Genomic DNA, 19,618 nt, shown 5'->3' on the forward strand with positions numbered 1-19,618 from the left:
TATAGAATATTTGCTTTTCAGGCTAATAACCTTATTTCTATGGCACTTTCAGACCAGAAAAACATGAAACTTCTAAAAAACTCAAGATGTTTAAAATTACTTTTAACTGTTTACTGGAGGGGTCATTAAACTTTATAAAGGCCCATAGCATATTTGGGTTGTGAGCCATACGTTCTCTGTCATACTACTGGCTTCTGTCATTGTAGTACAAAAGCGGACATAGACAATAATGGAATGAGTGAGGAGGGATATGTTCCATTAAAACTCTATTTGTGGACATTGAAATCTGTATTACACATACTTTCCATGTACCACAAAAGTTTTTTTCAACCATTTGAAAATGTTTAAAGCCATTCTTAGCTTGCAGACCACACAAAAACAAGTTAATTGTTATATTCTGATTCCTGATTTTTGATGTACACAGGACAAGTTAAGCAATATTATTAAATTATTGTCCATGGGGTAGACTATTTGATGTTTCTGATGTAAAAATTGATTTTTTTTTCCCATATTGTTCTAAGAAAGAATACTTAGAAAAGATGATTCCTATTTTGCTTTTCTGAGTCATTAAAATTCTTATTTAAAAAATAGCAGTTAGAAGACCAGGCATGGTGGCCTATAATCTCAGCACTTGGGAAAGCCAAGGTGGGAGGATCATTTGAGGACCAGAATTTAAAACCAACCTGGGCAACATTGTGAGAACATCCCTTTTTTTTTCCTTTGAGACAGAGTCTCACTATATTGCCCAGGGCAGAGTACTGTGGTGTCACAGCTCACAGCAACCTCTAACTCTTGGGCTTAAACAATTCTCTTGCCTCAGCCTCCCAAGTAGCTGGGACTATAAGTGCCCACCACGACGCCTGGCTATTTTTTTGTTGCAATTGTTTAGTTGGCCTGGTTCAAACCCGCCACCCTCAGTGTTTGTGACTGGCACCGTAACCAGTGTGCTGCGGACACCGAGCCATGAGAACATCTCTTAAAAACAGTTAGCTGGCTGCATGCCAATAGTCCTAGCTACTCAAGAGGCTGAGGCAGGAGGATCACTTGAGCCTAGAAGTTTGAGGCCACAAGCTGTGATCGTACCATTGTACTCTAGCCTGAGCAACAGAGCAAGACCCTATCTCAAACAAACAAACAAAAAAAAAAATAGCAGTTGGAATATTAGTTACCAGTTGATTAGTATACTGTTATATCTCTTCTACTTTGAAAAATAACTTTATCTCAGAAGATAAAATACTCTTAGAACTTTGAGATTTTCATGCCTTTTTGTGTTGGTGTGTCTAATAAAAGTATTTCAGAGCTCCAAATTCCAACTCACCCTGTAGCTTTATGTGTGCTTAACAAATCTTTGTAATTTCCTCCATTTCTTTTTTTTTTTTTGGTAGAGACAGAGTCTCACTTTGTCACCCTCGGTAGAGTGCTGTGGCGTCACAACTCACAGCAACCTCCAACTCCTGGGCTTAGGCAATTCTCTTGCTTCAGCCTCCCGAGTAGCTGGGACTACAGGCGCCCACCACAACGCCCTGCTATTTTTTTGTTGCAGTTTGGCTGGGGCCAAGTTTGAACTCACCACCGTCAGTATATGGGGCTGGTGCACTACCCACTGAACCACAGGCACTGCTCAATTTCTTCCATTTCTTTTCATCTCATTATTCTTTGTTGAGATGTACCTACTCAAACTACTACATTATAATTTGAATGCTTTTTAGAAGTCACTGTTAAGTGGTGGCATGTTTTTTGTTCATTTGCTATATTGTAAGATAGTATATATCTATCCAATATAGAATTATTTTATGTTCAGTATAAAAATGATTTGCAATTGCAGACAGATTTGGCAGAGTTATGTAGTTTACATGTAATAATCTTTAAAGCATGATGAAGTCACAAGATGCTACTAAGTACACTTGGTTCTCATCATGTGCTAGTCCAGTATTGCTTCACAATTGTTTCTTTCTGAACCCAAGTAAATGGCATTTTATTATGGCTGGAACGGAGACTGAAAAAAGTGCAATAGGAAATGGCTACAGCTACAAACAACTTCCAAGGGTTTCCGGTAACATCTCCCCCCAACATTTGATAACTGCAAAGGAAGGAAATTAAGGGCCAGTCAAGTTACAATGGCAGGAATTTTTTTTGTTTGTTTAACCTCATTGTATTCCTTTTACCAAGATATGCGAGTATTTTAAGGTGAATTCTGAAGCTTTTTCTTACCTGTTTCTCATGCCCATTTTTATTTATAAAACGCATTTTTGCTAAAATCTGAAAGAAGTCACCACTTACTTGATCCCTTTTCTGCGCGTGTTATAATCACATGCTTTCTAGCCTAAAGTTGATTAACTTTGAATTCTTAGGATAGATTTTATCAAACAATTTTTGGGTTTTTAAGTATGTTGCTGAATATTATTTGCTAAAATTCTAAGATTTTTGTATTTTAAGTTCTTAAGTGAGATTACACTTCTTAAGTCAACATGACGGTAACCTTACTTACAAAGGTGCCTTTTCCCCTTCCTATCCTTGCTGTATCTGACATTTATAGGAATGCTGTTGATCTGCTGTTTTAATACCATCACTTTTCAACAAGAAACAGCTAGTAAGATAGAATTACAAACAGAAAAGAAGTCCAGGGATTATAGGGTATGGTGGTTGCACAGTCACTCCCTGTGTGACCTTAGTCATTTGATTAATTTTATTAGTATTTTCTTTGGAACTCTGAAAGTTTGAACTAAATTAATTCTGAGCTGCTTTCCAGCCTCGACGGTCCATGAATAGAATTCCATTTTTGGCTCCAAGCCTAATCCTGCCGGCACCAGTTTTGCAGTGACAAACAATAGCTGCTCAGATGGCCACAGCTGCCAAAAAAGCTCTCAACAGGCCACAGTTAAATGTAGTCTCAGCATACCACCTAAATAAGGACAGCTCAGTGCCGCAGTCTCTCTGAGCTCAGGGCCTAGAATGCTCATGGCTAGATGCTGGGTGGTAACTGTAGGAAGAGGTGAACAACTCATGACTGGCACGGCTGTCTATATTTTTAGAATAGGAAACGGAAGAGATGCTGTCCTCCCTGTCTGTCTGCAAGGTAGCATTTTGTGGTGATCCAGCCCTGGCTTAGGTCTTTACAGGACAAGGCCACCCATATTCACTTATTGTATCCAGTATAATATTAAGGGGGCGATGGTGGCTGTGTAATACTACTTTCCATTTGACTAGTAAGAGATTTTTTAATAGAATGATTTTCCCTTTCCCCTGTTGGAGGAAGAGTCACAAGAGTTTGAACTGGTAAATGCTGCCCTTTGGTTTGTTTCTACCCCACCCTTGGGTGCCCACAGTGCCCTCTGCCTGCCTGCTGTGTGCCCTCAGGCCTTTAGCTGAGAGCTCCTGAGCTGCAGTGAGCAACCTTGTCCTGAGGCCTTTTTTATTTGATTGAAGCTGGCTCAGTACAGATGTGTAGTCTAGGATGTCCCTTGGAAGGAGTGCTAGCACAGTGACCGTCACACATTACTCAAAACTCTGCAGTTACTGTCTTCTGTTTCTCCACCTCACAATGCTTTGTTTTACTTTAATGCTTTATTTTAAAAATTAATATAAATTAATAATTGCATCGTCCTCATTGCTCTCCATACATGGGAGTAGTCCATGTAATTCTTTGATAGCCTAGCTAACTCAAAAAAGGCTCAATATTACCCCATGGAAATGTAAGGTTATTCAGGAGCCCCCAGCCCAAGGTTTGAAATACATATCCCATAAAGTTCTAAAACACTTTTATTTATACTCCAGTCTCTAATGTCTTCAATATTTGTTTTATATGTGTTATGTTAATTTATTCTGGTAGTAGGCATTTTAAGTGTTTTTCTTGGCTAAGAAGAATGAGAAATATGACTAAAGTAGAAAGGACAGTTTTGGCAGATGAAAGGTGAACACAGATCAATGTGTTTAATTAAAAAGAATATTTTATTTCATGCCTATAATCCCAGCACTTTGGGAGGTAAAGGCAGGAAGATCATTTGAGGCCAAGAGTTGGAGATCAGAGTGGGCAAAATAGAAAGACCCTGTCACTAAAAAAATTTATTTTTAATTAGCTGGGCTGTGGCATATACTTGTAGTCCCAACTGCTTAGGAGGCTGAGGCGAGAAGATCACTTCCCAAGCTGCAGTGAGTTATGATTGTACCCCTAGATCCCAACCCGGGTGTTAGAGTGAGACCCCCCCAATCCCTTAAACAAACTAACAAACAACAAAAACCCCAAAAATGTATTTCCTCACAGTTCTGCATGTTAGAAGTCCGAAATCAAAGTGTCAATAGAACCACCCTCTCTGAAGTCTCTAGAGGAGAAGGCTTCTTGTTCCTTTGAGTTTCCAGACATTTCTTGGCTTGTGACAGCATTACTCCATTTGTGTCCTCCTTCCCTGGGTCTCAAGTCTCCCTCCGCCTTTCTCTTAAAAGGATTTTTGCCATTGAATTCAGGGCCCTATATGTCAAGGATGATCTTTTCTTGGAAGTTGAAGTTAAGTTGAGGTCCTTAACTCACATCTTCAGAGACCCTTTTTCAAATAAGGACACATTCACAGGTTCCACATTTGACATAATCTTTTATCATTCAACCCATTACAATAGGTATTTCCAAAAAAACAAAATATGTTGTTAAAAGGAAATTTATATAACCATTTAGATCTTATTTTTGTTTGTGTTAGAAAGACTACATTTTATTTAATAGGATTTAATTATTGGTCAGTAGTTGGAGATTTCTTAAGAAGATTCTGGGAGATGTTTTAGGCCTTGATAAGCAATTTAAGACCAATTGAGATTTTGAGGTAGGCTCTTCTGGCCACTTCTTTGAAGTATTTTCTGCAGTGTTAACTATAGTTCTTGTGTACTTTATAATTCTCATATATCCACAGTCCTATTAGATTTTTTCTGTATCTTAAATAGTATTTTTAAGAAATAGGTAATATACTTTGCTCCGGAATGTGTCCAGTAGTAATCATTATAATGACCAAAAACAAACTATTAAGGTGAGTTTTTTCAACTTTTGTAAGCGTGTGTTGGATCTCCCAATCACCTGGAGGCCTTTATGCACTTGGATAAACTGGGTCCTCACCAGGGGAGATTATGACTTGGTAGGTCTGGCATGAGGTAGAAAGGGTATGGGTCTTCTTTTCTATATGTACTCTGCACTCTGGGTTTTGGGGGATTTTTCTGGTTTTCTTTTTGAGACAGTCTTGTCATCCCAGCTGGAGTCCTGAGCTCAAGCAGTCCTCCCAACATCGGCCTCTCAGTGGGAGGATTACAGGCATGAGGCATGGTGCCAGCCCAGTCTTTCTGTTTCTCAAATCTGGTCTTTGCCAACTTGCTAACCTTTATCCTTGTTTCTTGAAAACAAGACTGTGTCTTAATCATTTCTGCCTTCTTAGTGGATGGCACAAAATAGTTGAGTGAATATATACACAGTCCATTCCCGTTATTGTCTTCACCTTCTGGTCCTTTAATGTTCACGTCTATGTCCTATATGTACTTGGTGAAGCCTATAGTTCTCTTGGATTTTGAGGACATTGGAGATGCTCTTTAGTATTGATTTATAAGAAATGTCAGTGAAATTTTATATCAACACTATAGCTAACCTGACATTTTCTGTGTTCTGAATGAATTCTTTAAGTGTCTAAAGTGGCACTGAAAGGCTAAGAATAATTTTTTAATGATGTTCATAAAATGTAAAGTTTGGTTTTTTAGTTGTACATCTACTTATAGGATAAATTTGTAACTGCTAATTAGTGAGAAGATACATTATTTGCCATCTCAGCCCATCTACATATATTATTAGCATATAGAATGCATTGTTTTTCTACACTAAGGAAAGAAAAATTTCTAGTTTTCTCTTCTTTCATTTGTATATTTAATTCATTGGTACTTGCAGAAAAGAAGGATAAAATACAAAATTACAAAAGAAAGCAGTTGCATATGCTTTCTCTTTAATTTCCTATCTTGCTTTTGGGGGCCTATTCAATGAATGATGATTAATCTTTTTTCTTTTTTTAGCTTTATGAAAGTCACAATGCAGAGTTTATGGAGAATTGGAATACCATAGTGCAGTAAGTTATGCAGTTTGATATGATGAGGAAGGGGAACAAAACCTCTCATTGAAGCCTGAGGAGAACTAAAATCTAATCCTGGCTTTGTTAGTGACTTCCTGGTAACCTTGGAAAAATTCAACTTCACTCTGGCTCAGGCAGCTGGGCTTGATGATTTTAAAGGTTTCTCTCTAGTTCTGAAATCCTGTACTGTTTCTGTTAAGAACATCGTTGTGAAATTTAGCAAAACATACTGCACATGGGCAAAGATGTTTAAAATGAAAGAAATGGATATGCTTTTTAGGACATTTAATACCTACAAAGTTGATAAAATGTAGTGGAAGAGATTCTGTAGCTAGCTTGGCAAAGCCAAGTGTAGGATATTGGGATGGTATTCCCAGGGGGTTAGGCTTCCGGTGTGGTTGATCTGTATAACTAAAATTGTATCTGTAAAAGACACCCTCAGATGTGCCTAGTATTTTCTTCCTTCATTAGAAAATTTAGTTTTCTCTTCAGGGTTCATTTTGTATGAAAGTTCTGAGAGAAGCCCTAATTTTACCCCTTCTCTCAGAGGGGCTTATTTTAAGCCCTCTCCCCCCACTCCAGCCTTCCATTTGGGAAAAGTCCTGTGAGACCCTTGGTAGCAGTCTTTGTGGTAAGTTTGTCTTGTATTTAGAAAGAAAGGATATGTTTTGTTCCATTTTTGGTCAGTCTGAGGTATCTTATCTGTTCTTCACAAAAAAAAAAAAAAAGAAGGTAAATCAAATTTGCAGGGTTCTTACAGGACCTGGATCTGCGGGTTATATATCACTCCTAGGTTAGAGCTGCTCAGTAGGAAGAACTTCCTGCATCTGCCTTTCCCATCCACACACTAGCCCCGGGGAGCTGTTGAACACTTGACATGTGGTTAGTGTGTTTGAGAGACCAAATTTTAAATTTCATTTAATTGTAGTTAAATTTAAAGCCACTCAGAGGCTAGTGGCTGCTATATTTGTTAGCCAGGTCTAGACTTTCATCTTCTCTCTCATTTACTGTCACTTCTTAAACGTCCTATATTAATAACATGCTGAAAAATCTCTTTATCAAAGACATACCTTTCCTAGTCACCTTCCTGCCTCTTGCTTTCTCCTCTCCTCCAGGACTCCCTGAAATGTGTGGAGGGGTTCTTCTTCTTTAAAATTTTCTCCTTTGGCTTTGGGGACACTGAGGGTTCACTTCGAGCTGTTTGCTCATTGATAAGCTGTAAATTTATATCATTCCCAGGTTTAAAGTAGTTGATGTATATATTTCTCATACATAACAGAATTTTTAATTCTGTTCTTTTATAGTTTAAAAAATTTACATGTTCATACATCTAAGTATTTTTTGAAGATTAGAAAGCTCTGTGGCTGCCTAAGCAAACTATGCAAGAAAGATAAAGTCCTTTTCCTTTGGGAGGCCTTCACTGTGTAGAAAAGACAACTTCTACTGAGTGGGTAGTATTGTGGTAGAGGAAGTTTGGGCTGGGACCCAGCAGCAAGACCTAGACTAACCCTGTCAGAGTAGGCCTGGAAAATGAGCTTAACCTCATTTCAGTTAAAACTGAACGGTGAAGGAGTGGATAGGAGTGGTCAGGCTAAGATGGAGAGGAAGGGGACATTTACAATTCATTACGTTTGAATGGAATTAACATTCCTCTGAGTTATCAAAGGGTTAATTTGAAGCTTATAGACTGTACAAATCATTTCAGATCTAGGAAGGAGATGGTCAGGTTACTTTCTGGCTGTATGTTGAGCTGATAGTGTGGATGAAGGCACACCTTGATTAGCCTTCTGGTGTGCCATAAGTAAACAGTAAAGTGGGGACTAGTGTTTGCTAATGGGTACCTGCTCAGTGCTGCTGGGAGTGATTGAGCGCTGTGCAGAGCATTCGTCATGAGCATATCACGCTGTACTCTACGTGGTGTCACCACTGATAGCTACTTTGATGGATACTTCAAGGCAATTAGGTGAGACTAACCAAGGTGATTTATTGTCATTTTTGACCTATTTAAAACTACAGTCAAGAACAGGTGGTAAATTGTTGATAGGGAAAGAGGAGATCAACTTAAAAGGTCTTTTGAGCATCATTTTCACACTCTGAAGCACATGAGGCATTTTCCTTGAGACATTTATAATCTTTAAGTGTAGTTTGGAAAAGTGCAGTATCTGGCTGTGATGCACACTTAATTTCATTCCTGTTAAAAAGAGTGCACTGCTTGGTGGAGTTGTGAGGGCAGTCATGTTGATTGAGATCTTTAGTAACTATTTAATGAAAAAATACTTTGAATTAAATGAAAACACAAACTTCTCATTTACAATTAGAGAAACACTTTGAATAGCCTTTAAACTATTAGGTAGATCTATGAAATTAGGGTTGCAGGAGAAAAATAAATTAGAATAATAAAGTCTATTCTTAAATAAGAATTATTTAAAATGTTTCCCTATGGAAAAAGCACAGAATGCGGGGCAGGAGGAGGTTGAACCCCAGTAGTTATCCTGCCACACTGGCTTTACCTGATCTTCAGGTCTGAGGTGCAGGTCACCCAGCATGCTTGTCCATTGTCAGCGCAGGTTGGAGAACATTTTGTAGTGGTTAGGGGAATTTATTTGTTTTACAAAAATGCATTTTAGCAAGTTTAATGGTCTTCTAGGTTCCCACATATGCTGACAGATCCACAGTTATTAAAATTCGAGTTCTAAAGTGAAATTGAAACATATTCTAGTTTGCTGAGAAAACTAAAAACACAAAGAATATGAAATTTCTTTAAGAATTTCTTACTTTCTAATTTTATAAGAAACTAAATGAACAATATTACCTGGAAAAATCACATTAACTCTGTATAAGAAATTTTCATTTTTGAGGGTAGGTGGTTCTAAGGTAATAAATTATAGTTAACATTATGTTTTTCATTGTCCTTTTGAACACAATTGCGTGTTCTCTATAAATTCTCAGCTATCTCTGGAGCAGTTAAAGTAGATATGAATGACATGGAAATCCTCATAACTTCATCTGACTTTTTAAAAATCTTTTCTGACAAAATGTATATTGAAACTGCTAATAAATGGAAAATTTTTCCTCTTTTTTTTTTTTTTCAGTTTTTGGCCTGAGCTGGGTTTGAACCCACCACCTCCGGCATATCGGGCTGGCACCCTACTCCTTTGAGCCACGGGCACCACCCATATTTTCCCTCTTTCTTAATGCTTGCTTATTCAAGGTGTTTGAGTCATTAAGGAGGGGGAACTATTTTGTTGTTTGTAGATAATAAAAAAAATCATACTAAAAAATTAAATTTCTTTAGTAATCATTTTTTTCTTGAGAAAAATGAGCTTTGAATTTACCTTGTCATGGGGGTATTAATGCTCTGTTGTTATTTTACAGGTCTCATCACAACAACATCAAGGAAACTAGACCGGGAACAACAAGATGAACACATATTAGAAGTAACTGTTTCTTTATTTTTAATTATTTAAAAAATATTTATAAGTTATCATGGTAAAGAATAATCGTATTTCCATTAGCCAGTAGTCATACCTGTTAATGTTTCATTGTATTATTTTCTGTTCACTAATTAAAAGGAAAGTAAAGAAAACTTTATGAATATAGTTTGTGTGTCCCTTATTCCTACTGCCCTGTCCTCTTCTTAGAATGCTGACCGCTGTTGTCAACTCTGTTCCCATCTTTGCACTTTATACGTGCACACACAGGGAGCAAATGTGACTGCAGACAGTCATTTGGATAAGTGACGTTTTACTGTGTACTTTCTGATAAGTGGATGATTCACTTAAAATGAAAATTAATTTAATTCCTTTTCCTAAAAATATTAGTGAGTTGATATTAAATTTATTTATGTCTTTGCTCTGAAGCATTTAAAACTTCTGTATAAGAAAATAACCAAAATAAAATGGTGATTGCTAGTATTAAAAGGTATACTACTTAACATATACTTTAAAAATGATGATTTAATATATTTTATTGATGAAGCTTTAAAATCGAGAATTTATTTTTAAGTATATAGAGTATATATTATTTTTAAGAGGACTCTTTAAGAATTAAAATCTTCACCAATCTCTTCTACTGCCTAAATAAAGTATTACATTTTTGGTAGCTTAATGTTACAGTGAAGTTGACTTTATAATCACAGTAGTTTAGGAAAAAGACTGTGTGGGCAGGAAAGTGAGAGCAAATAGCTCTTTCTGTCATATCCTCCCTGAGTCCCTCTATAAAAATGGAGGATCTGTGGGCAGCGCCTATGGCTCAAAGGAGTAGGGCACTGGTCCCATATACCAGAGGTGGCGGGTTCAAACCTGGCCCCGGCCAAAAGAACTGCAAAAAAAAAAAAATGGAGGAGCGGCTTCCTCACTAGTCTGTTGTCAGAATGAGAGAAGGTGGCCTGTGTACTATAGAGGTTTACACAAATGCTGATTTTAGGAAGGACCCACTTCTGTGTAGAAGATCTTAAAAACATTTGTTTATCTGTTACCTTTAAAAAATAGGTTACTGTGACAGACAATGGTAGCCCCCCCAAATCAACCATTACAAGAGTAATTGTGAAAATCCTTGATGAAAATGACAACAAACCTCAGTTCTTGCAAAAGTTCTACAAAATCAGACTCCCAGAGCGAGAAAAACCAGACCGAGAAAGAAACGCCAAACGAGAGCCTCTCTACCGTGTCATAGCTACAGACAAAGATGAAGGTCCCAATGCAGAAATCTCCTACAGCATCGAGGACGGGAATGAGCATGGCAAATTTTTCATTGAGCCAAAAACTGGAGTGGTTTCATCCAAAAAGTTTTCTGGAGCTGGAGAATATGATATTCTTTCAGTGAGTTAAGACCACATATCCTTTTAGTTCTTTACAAAAGTGGACAGTAAACCTAGTCATGTTTTTCTTCTCTTAAAACTTTATTCCTAAAGTAAAATGGCTTAAGTATTTGTGATCTAACAATCAAGTTTGATAAAATCTGAAAAGTATGGCTTCTTTTTTCCCTTTCTATTGTCACTCCAGTTGCTGCTTATTTATATTGAGTACGGTCACAAAGTGGTTCCTCTTTGTCAAGCACTAAACACGTGGTATACAAATATTAAATATTTGCAATTGGCTCACTTTAACACTGAGCCTATCTGTGCTTCAGTTATAGGATGTCAGTCTGATTTGCTCTTTGTATCCCCTCTGTGCATATTTTATAGATCAAGGCAGTTGATAATGGTCGTCCACAAAAGTCATCAACCACTAGACTCCATATTGAATGGATCTCCAGACCCAAACCATCCCTGGAGCCAATTGCATTTGAAGAATCCTTTTTTACCTTTACTGTCATGGAGAGTGATCCAGTTGCTCACATGATAGGAGTGATTTCTGTGGAGCCTCCCAGCACGCCTCTTTGGTTTGACATCACTGGTAAGTGTTCCTGGTAGTCCTTGCCCAGGTTACACTGAAGAGAACCTGCAGAACCTACACATCTCATGATTTAATACTGGAAATAAGACCTGTAGGTAGAGAGAATTTGCTTTTCAGTATAATATTTTGATTGCAAAACCTTTCACAATATATATTAAACTTGTTTAAATTGGTGCTCTCTGTCCACCCAGTTGTTAATGTAAAAGTAAAGTTTTAAAAAGGCACGTCAAGGAGATGTAGAAAAACCTAAATGTTTTGGTCCAAAAACACATCTTCTTAATTTTTAATACATGACCTATTTTTGTGAATATGTTTGAAACATTTAAAGTAGCTATGCCTATGTGATTGTCACATGTAGAGGGGGCATTTTGCAGGTAAGAAGCTTGCAAATTTTGATTTGTATAACTTTAAAATTATAGAGCCAGCTGTGGCCTTTTAGTTTTATCTCATTTTCAAGAAGAAACATGGTTTATTAGATTCATTCACCCTCTAATAATAAAATTTACATGCTTAATAAGCCATGTCTTCTCTTCCTCCTTTTCTGTCATCCACTTTAGCTCAGACGTGGAATGTAATACCCTCTGAACACATACTTTAAAAATTTCACTTTAAACTTTGGCATCTTAGTTTTTATCATTCTATTTTTTCACAATATTTAATTACAAAGATATTTAGGATCAAAAGTGTATGTTGTTGTTCATCTCTAGTTCAAACTTTGTTTGTATTTTTCCTCCTCTGTCCTTAGCCGTATTACTCCTAAAGGCTCCTTCAGCAGGTAAAAGCTGACGGGACCCACACTGGGGTGCAAACAGCACAGGCTTTGCCTCTCTGGAACTTTAGTCAGAGGCTGGACTGTTGTCCCAGTTTGGGGTAGTATATGAAATTGTTGATATCATCAACACCTGTGAAACAATTGGGATTTAGTTTGAGAGAAGAAATAAAAATATTATTTTCATAGTTTAGCTATAATCAAAATAGCTTATTTGCTTCTGTTAACTCTTATCAAATAGCCAGTTCAAGAACCCACTGTTGTACAGGATCTGACCTGGCTGTGTAATACTCACTGCATTTGGGACGGGTTTAATTGACTGTTCTTATTCTATGCTTGCCTTCCATGCTTGCTTGCTCCTTTTTGGCTGGCCAGGAGACACACTTGCTAGCGAAGTTTTTTACATCTTTCAGATGACTTGTGACCTGAACTGTACAGCAGAAGGTATCTGCTGAGATCACATAATTTGCCTCAGATTATGAGATCTAAAGTAAAAGCATTGATTTTTTTTTTTATAACTTTTTTATTTCCGGTGACTTTCTTTGATTGCTGTTTCTTTTCATGGTGTGCACATCATCATGCATTCCTACTATAAACATGTTGATTTTCAATACATCCCTAGATCCATAGTTTTAGATTTGATTTAAGACTATGTATGTGTGTGTTGTTTTGTTTTTGGTTAGATTTAGTAATGTAATAGAACTTCATTGTGACATTAAACATTTATTTTCATTCCATTTCATATCATTAATATAAATATCTCAAGTTCAGTAGATTTGGAAAGAGAATTTTATGTAGAATGTAATTGAAGATATATTTGGATAACATTAATAGGACAGAAACTTTTGCTTCATTAAGCTTTGTATTTGGCAAAAGTGGGAAAGTATTTTTTTTTTTCAGGTAGTGTGTAGTAGCCAGGACTAATTGAACTTAACTGCCATTATTTATTTTCAGTGTTAACATTTATTTTTATTAGTTATTTTGCTAGGGCAGTATGCTCAACATATCAAAAACATTTCTTTTTAATACTTAAACTTTTAAATGGCCAATGATGTTTCATATAGCTGCTGAGATAGGAGTTGAAGAGATACTCAGAACCCCTGATAAAGAAAGTCGAAAGTAACTCCCTTGACAATATCAGCAGTATTTTCCTGTTTCCACAGTTGCTTTCTTGCTTTCTGTCAGTTAGTTGCTTCCTTAACAACTGGGGGTTCAGTTTTGCCTTAATAAGCATTGTCTTCCTAATTGAGTGCTCTTGTCTTTCAAAATGCTTGCTGCTTAGAATCACTTTGATCAGTATATTGGAAGTTTTCTTCCACTACCATTAAATATTAGAAAGCCACAAAATAATGACAGGTTTTCATCCTGTGACCTGCTTTTACTGATTTTTTTCCTCACTTAAACTAGGTGGCAACTTCGACAGTCACTTTGATGTGGATAAGAGCACTGGAACCATCATCGTTGCCAAACCTCTTGATGCAGAACAAAAATCAAACTATAACCTCACAGTCGAGGCTACAGATGGAACCACCACTATCCTTACTCAGGTAAGTGAATTACTAATGGTGTGTTTGTGAGAGGAAAGAGTAAGGTAACATTCTGATTAAAGGGTCCACAGGCTGTGTGAGAAATTAAGTTTTAAGAAGTTTTTGATTCTAGATTTTTGTTGTTTATATTTCTCTGATACTTGCGTTTCATTTTGCTGAAATATTGTTTTTTATCAATGTACATATGATTTTTTCCTGCTTTAAATATTAAAATGTAATTAGGAATTTTATTATGCGGGTTACTTTGTTATTCATTACAGGTATTCATCAAAGTAATAGACACAAACGACCATCGTCCTCAGTTCGCTACATCAAAATATGAAGTTACTATTCCTGAAGATACAGTGCCAGAAACAGAAATTTTGCAAATCAGTGCTGTAGATAAGGATGAAAAAAACAAACTCATCTATACTCTGCAGAGTAGCATAGATCCATTGAGTCTGAAGAAATTTCGCCTTGATCCTGCAACTGGCTCTCTCTATACTTCTGAAAAACTGGATCATGAAGCCATCCACCAGCACATTCTCACAGTCATGGTAGGGCATTCTGCTTGTTCTTCTACCACTATTTGAGTCCTGAAAAGTCTCATGTATTTGAGAGTGATTTTTTAATCATTTCTATGGAAACTCCCTAACCGAATTGATGATGTACTGATTCTTTCAGGTACGAGATCAAGATGTCCCTGTAAAACGCAACTTTGCAAGGATTGTTGTCAATGTCAGTGACATGAATGACCATGCCCCATGGTTCACCAGTTCCTCCTATGAAGGGCGGGTATACGAGTCTGCAGCTGTTGGCTCAGTGGTGTTGCAGATTACAGCTCTGGACAAAGACAAAGGGGAAAATGCTGAAGTGCTGTACTCGATTGAATCAGGTACTCTTGGAGCACTCAGTACTTCCTGGAGTGTACTTCTTTTCCTAAATTTGTTCTGAGTAATGAAGCATTTCTGTATATCTCTGCAAAAAATAGCTTAAACTTATTGCTAGCTACAATATTTTACATGTTAGGAGAAAGAAGAGGATTTTTTTTCAACTTTTAGCCAGTCATAGAGCAAAGGTAGAATCTTAACTAAGTTCAGGTAAAGTTCTTAGGGATTCATGGTATTCGCATAATTTTCTTGAGGATTCACAGTATTAGCATAATGTAAGACTCTGAGGAGTCCTATAGTAAAGAAAACTTTATTTGACCAATTTGGTAATTCCAAAATTAGTATAACCACACCTTTTCCTCCATAATATCAAGTTAACTATGAAACACACTCAGAAAGATGCTGGCTTACTAATTTAACTTTATACTTTTTTGTCAGAGTATTTTTTCTTGGGCAGAGCAGGAAATCTCATGACAGAATTCTGACTCAAGCAATGCCAACTGTCATGCCCCTCCTGCCATTTCCAGTCTAGCCTTTTTTGTCCATTTACCTTTAACCAGTTGAGTTTCATTCATAGAATTAGGTAGTTAGAATAGCCCCCAGAGTTGGATCTGGACTAGAAGGAATGTTGAGGATGCCATGGACCTGTTGGAGCTGGGCATGAGGCAGCGAGGGACAGGGAGACGACTGGGACCTGCAGGTCAGGACGGCTCTTCCAAGAATGATGGGTCAGGAAACCCGGAGACTCGTGGGGAGAGCAAGAAGGAGGGCGACCAAGAAGTAGTCATGGCAAAGTGAAGGCTTTTGTTCTAGGTTCTTTTGTGTGCTGCCATTCCTGCTTCATTTGTGCATTCCACGGGTAGGTCAAGCTGGGTTCATGGGACTGGTGACCTGTTGGGAGTACTCAGGCTTTGCCAGAATAGGTGGGGCTGCCACTAGTTCCAGTCAGAAATCACATTGCTTTGAGACTTTTTTTACTTGTGCCAAATACTACAAATGAGAGAAAGCAGTTCACAGTTTTCTATTTTCCTCAGTGCCACTGTTAGTACCAGGTATATAATCTCTTTCGGTCCTCTTTGCAGTAAGTCGAGAGAATTAAGTTCTTCCATTTAATTTGACTTTAGTTTTTAAAGTTTATAGCTCTATATATTTAGAAATCGTCTCTTCTAGGAATTAGAATTCATGGAGGTATGGATCAGCTATACATGTAATCAAAATCTCAGTAAAGAGAGTAATTATAAAAATACTGATGTGTTTCAGATAGTTAAACAACTATAGTTTTCTTAATGTACTTGAGGCTTTGTTTCCCTTAAAATAAACAAATTGAGTTCATTATTCACAAATAAGACCTTATATAGTGCCGGTAGCTGCAGCATTAAAATGTAGTGTAGGTAGTGCCTTGAATAAAGATTAAGGTTTTTTCCCCACTGGTTCAGAAATTTAGCAGTTAAAAAAAAAATAGTGCATTCCATTGGTGCATGCCTGAACACTTCAATAAAGTAATTTAGTTGAAGACAAACTGACAGGGTTTATGTAGGAGAAAATGTTAAACTTTCCCTTAGCTTTCACATAATTTTCAACAACTGGGTGGTTAAAATGTGATTGTTGGTGTCTGAGTTAAAAGTATGTGCATTCTTTGAATGCTTGTAGTGACAGATGGAATTAGTAATTTGGTATTCTAAGAATGGAACTCTGTCTCCCCTCAAAGAATAGATAAGACCAGTAGGCTATTCCATTGTAGAATTAGGACTTTTTAGAAGAAGATATTTTTATCATTTTGGTAATATAAAAATTATGCTAAATAATTCTTTGTGGGAAACCACTACTGTTAAAACAGTAAAATTGTGCATGTACCTGTTGGAATAGTATGAATTACGAAATGTTCATACTGCCTTTCATTTTGTAGTTTATTCATAACCACCTGTTTCTAATTTGTGTCAGATTACATTTAGTAAAGTTCAAAAGACTAGTTATAAATTCAGCTCATAACTGTGCATGTTTAATTAGCAGTAATTTATTGAGCAAAAGGTTTGGTCTGATTAGGAGTCTTCAAGGAAAAGGAATTAATTAAAAGATATTTTTGAGTTTTGTGCTAGAGACACATCGGCCATGCTCTGGGCTACATGAAGTTTTCTTCTCTTTATGTCATTTTTATTTTTATTATTTTTTTATTTTGTTTTATTTATTTTTATTTATTCTTTTTTGAGATGGAATCTCACTGTGTCACCCTGGGTAGACTGCTGCAGTGTCATCACAGCTCACAGCAACCTCAAACTCCTGGGCTCAAGTGACCCTCCTGCCTCAGCCTCCTGAGTAGCTGGGACTACAGGTGCCAGCCACAACATCCAGCTAGTTTTTCTATTTTTGGTAGAGACAGGGTCTCTCTCTGACTAAGGCTGGTCTTAAACACCTGAGCTCAAGCAATCCTCCTGCCTCAACCTCCCAAGAGTGCTGGGATTATAGGCATGAGTCACCCAGTACTTTGTCTTTTTTCAAAAGTAGATTATTGGAACACCACTTTAAAAGTGTTATAATGCTTTCTGTTAGATGGAGGATATACTCAGTAAATACACTCCTTGATTAGAAATGGTTTTCTTTCCCAAACCTAAATATAATTGCCGTGAAAGTTGGTAGAAATTGCCATCCTGTCGGCCATTCAGCAGGACCTTGCTGTAACTTTCCACATTGTGTCCACAGGAGAAGAAAGAGACTCCCTGCACAGCTTTGTGAAATAAAGTGATAACTTAAGAGCAAAAATTATCTGTTTGTCTAGCTACATGTCCCTAGTTCATATGCAGAGAGCAAGTTAGTATTACATATAAGTTGCTGGTGTATCAGCTTCAGTTAATGAATAAACCACCATCCTAGTACAGATTCCCCACTGCCTTATTAATTCATTCACAAATGCCACACGGTAGAAAATTTCAGTGTTCGGTGAATATACCTATTATTAGACCAGGCTGGGGCACACTCAAGCCACCCAGCTTCCCTCAGTGTTCCCTTCATGAACATGATAATTGCTTTCCCATCTATAAGTGATAGTTTCTGCCTTATATCAATATCATGTCACTTGTGGCGTTCTTCTTTATCCTTCTTGTTATCATTGATAAGCTCAGAGTCATCTGTATCAAAATTAAGATACTCCAGATAATAAAGACTATTTCTCCATGGCCAATAAAAAACGAGATTGTAATATGTATTGTAAAGAAAACCCAAGGTGACAAGATGGAAGAGCTATGCTGGACAGGGAGGTCACAGGAGCTCTTGCAGGCACACTCTTGAGTAGGGGGCACTGGAGTACAGCATGGGAGAAGCAGCCGGAATAGCTAGGGAGGACAGCTGTGGCAGAGAGACACCAGATGTAAGGGCTGTGTACACAGCAAGTGTGCTTTACTGGTTTGGCGGTGAGGAGTTTGCCAGCATGACTGGAGGGCTGGAGGCAAGCTGACAGAAAGCAGAGGGTTCAGCTTGAACATGCTGCGGATAAAACCTATTCATTCCTCCATCGAGGCCTTTGCTTTACTGTCAAAATAAGATTTCCGTGTACAAAATAAGAGACATGCATTAGAAGAATGAAAATAAGATGTGGTAGGTCAGTTGCTTTATGGATACATACACTGAGAAATTTGAGGGGTGGAGATGGAAACAGTTGCCATGGTTCCCACAGGCAGCGTCAGGCCAGGTGGTCCATCAGTGTTGGAAGGTAGGGGTGATACATAGGTAGCATGAGGAAAGGTTCCTGGAACTCTGATGACTGTCTACAGTGCTGTGAGAGAGGACCTGGGATCAATGGCTCTCATAAATACACATGGCACAGAAATTAGCATCTGAGCAAGCTGGCTGAGGCAGCAGGTCCCCATCGCGGGCCACGTTCAGCTCTAAGGTCCAACCTCCAGGGCCTGAGGGGAGCCTGGACCTCCGCCTGTTGTAGACAAGGCACTGCCTTGGGGCCTGGACTCAGAGTCAGGCAGACTTAATGAAAACCAGGCTAGATCTGCCCTCTGAAAAAATGGTCATGGCTTTTTGGAAAATGTATGAAAGGAAGGAAATGAAGACTGTAGAGGAAGTGTTTGCTGTTAATGACATGGAGAAAGAAGTGCTTGGTCAGTCCCCTGGTTTGCAGCTCAATGCTAAGCAGTCCTGCTCTGAGGAATGCCGCACTGACTGCAAAGGCAGAGGAAGAATTTGAGAAAGCATTTAAGTGGCAAGTGGACTTTGTTTGGGGTAAGTGTAACAGTTCACATGGGGAAAATAAATTCTGTGCTATAACAAGGATAATGAATTCTGAGCACTCATTTATGAAACAGGAAAGGGGTGGGGATTTCATGGCTAAATCAAACCCAAAGGCCCAAACACTGCCTTCATCTACCCAAAAGAGCTATAGAAAGCTACCGGTTTTTTCACAAAGATTTCAATCAATGGTGGAAAGCTAGGGAATATTGTATGGTCACAGTAGCAGTAAGTATATATATACAGTACAGCCTGAGAAGGTGCAAAGAAAAGCAGGTGAAACAACCCTTCTGGAGCAGCCTCTCAGCTAGCACTGTTAACATTTTGGGCCAGGTAATGTCTTGTTGTAAGGGCTGTCCTGTTCGCTGTAGGATATTAGGAAGTGTCCCTTGTCTCTAACCCTTAGATTCTAGAAGCCTCTCTGCCTCCAAGTCTGGTGACAACCAGAAATGTCAGCAGACATTGCCAGATGTCTCCTTCAGAGCAAAATCGTCCCTACTTGAGAACCACTGATCTAGAAGATAAATTGACCTGGAAAAGATTAAGAAGGAAATGTTAAAATCTTCAAAACCCATAAAGCAGGATGGGTTACACAAAGTTATTCATCAGTTTGCTGAATATTCAAAATAAGGGGCAACCTTTCTGTAGCTTCACGAAAGTTTTCTCATTGAATTGACATAAGTGGTGACTAAGACATAGGTGGTGACTTAGGTGGGTCCCT

General features: G+C 37.9%; 1 protein-coding gene across 2 annotated transcripts in view; it reads left to right on the forward strand.

Annotated features, from left to right (window-relative positions):
• FAT1 (FAT atypical cadherin 1) overlaps positions 1-19,618 on the forward strand; it is a 119,120-nt gene that overhangs the window by 68,493 nt on the left and 31,009 nt on the right. For both annotated transcript variants that reach the window (XM_003792765.3, XM_023514906.1), the window contains exons 4-9: positions 9,462-9,523; positions 10,577-10,906; positions 11,272-11,482; positions 13,659-13,798; positions 14,059-14,334; positions 14,462-14,672. In XM_003792765.3, the coding sequence (XP_003792813.1) occupies positions 9,462-9,523; positions 10,577-10,906; positions 11,272-11,482; positions 13,659-13,798; positions 14,059-14,334; positions 14,462-14,672 (1,230 nt within the window). The remainder of the gene's footprint in view (positions 1-9,461; positions 9,524-10,576; positions 10,907-11,271; positions 11,483-13,658; positions 13,799-14,058; positions 14,335-14,461; positions 14,673-19,618) is intronic.

The sequence above is a fragment of the Otolemur garnettii genome, unplaced genomic scaffold (genome assembly GCF_000181295.1).
Source record: "Otolemur garnettii isolate 467f Iridium unplaced genomic scaffold, OtoGar3 scaffold00061, whole genome shotgun sequence".
In the NCBI taxonomy this organism is placed as follows: Eukaryota; Metazoa; Chordata; class Mammalia; order Primates; family Galagidae; genus Otolemur; species Otolemur garnettii.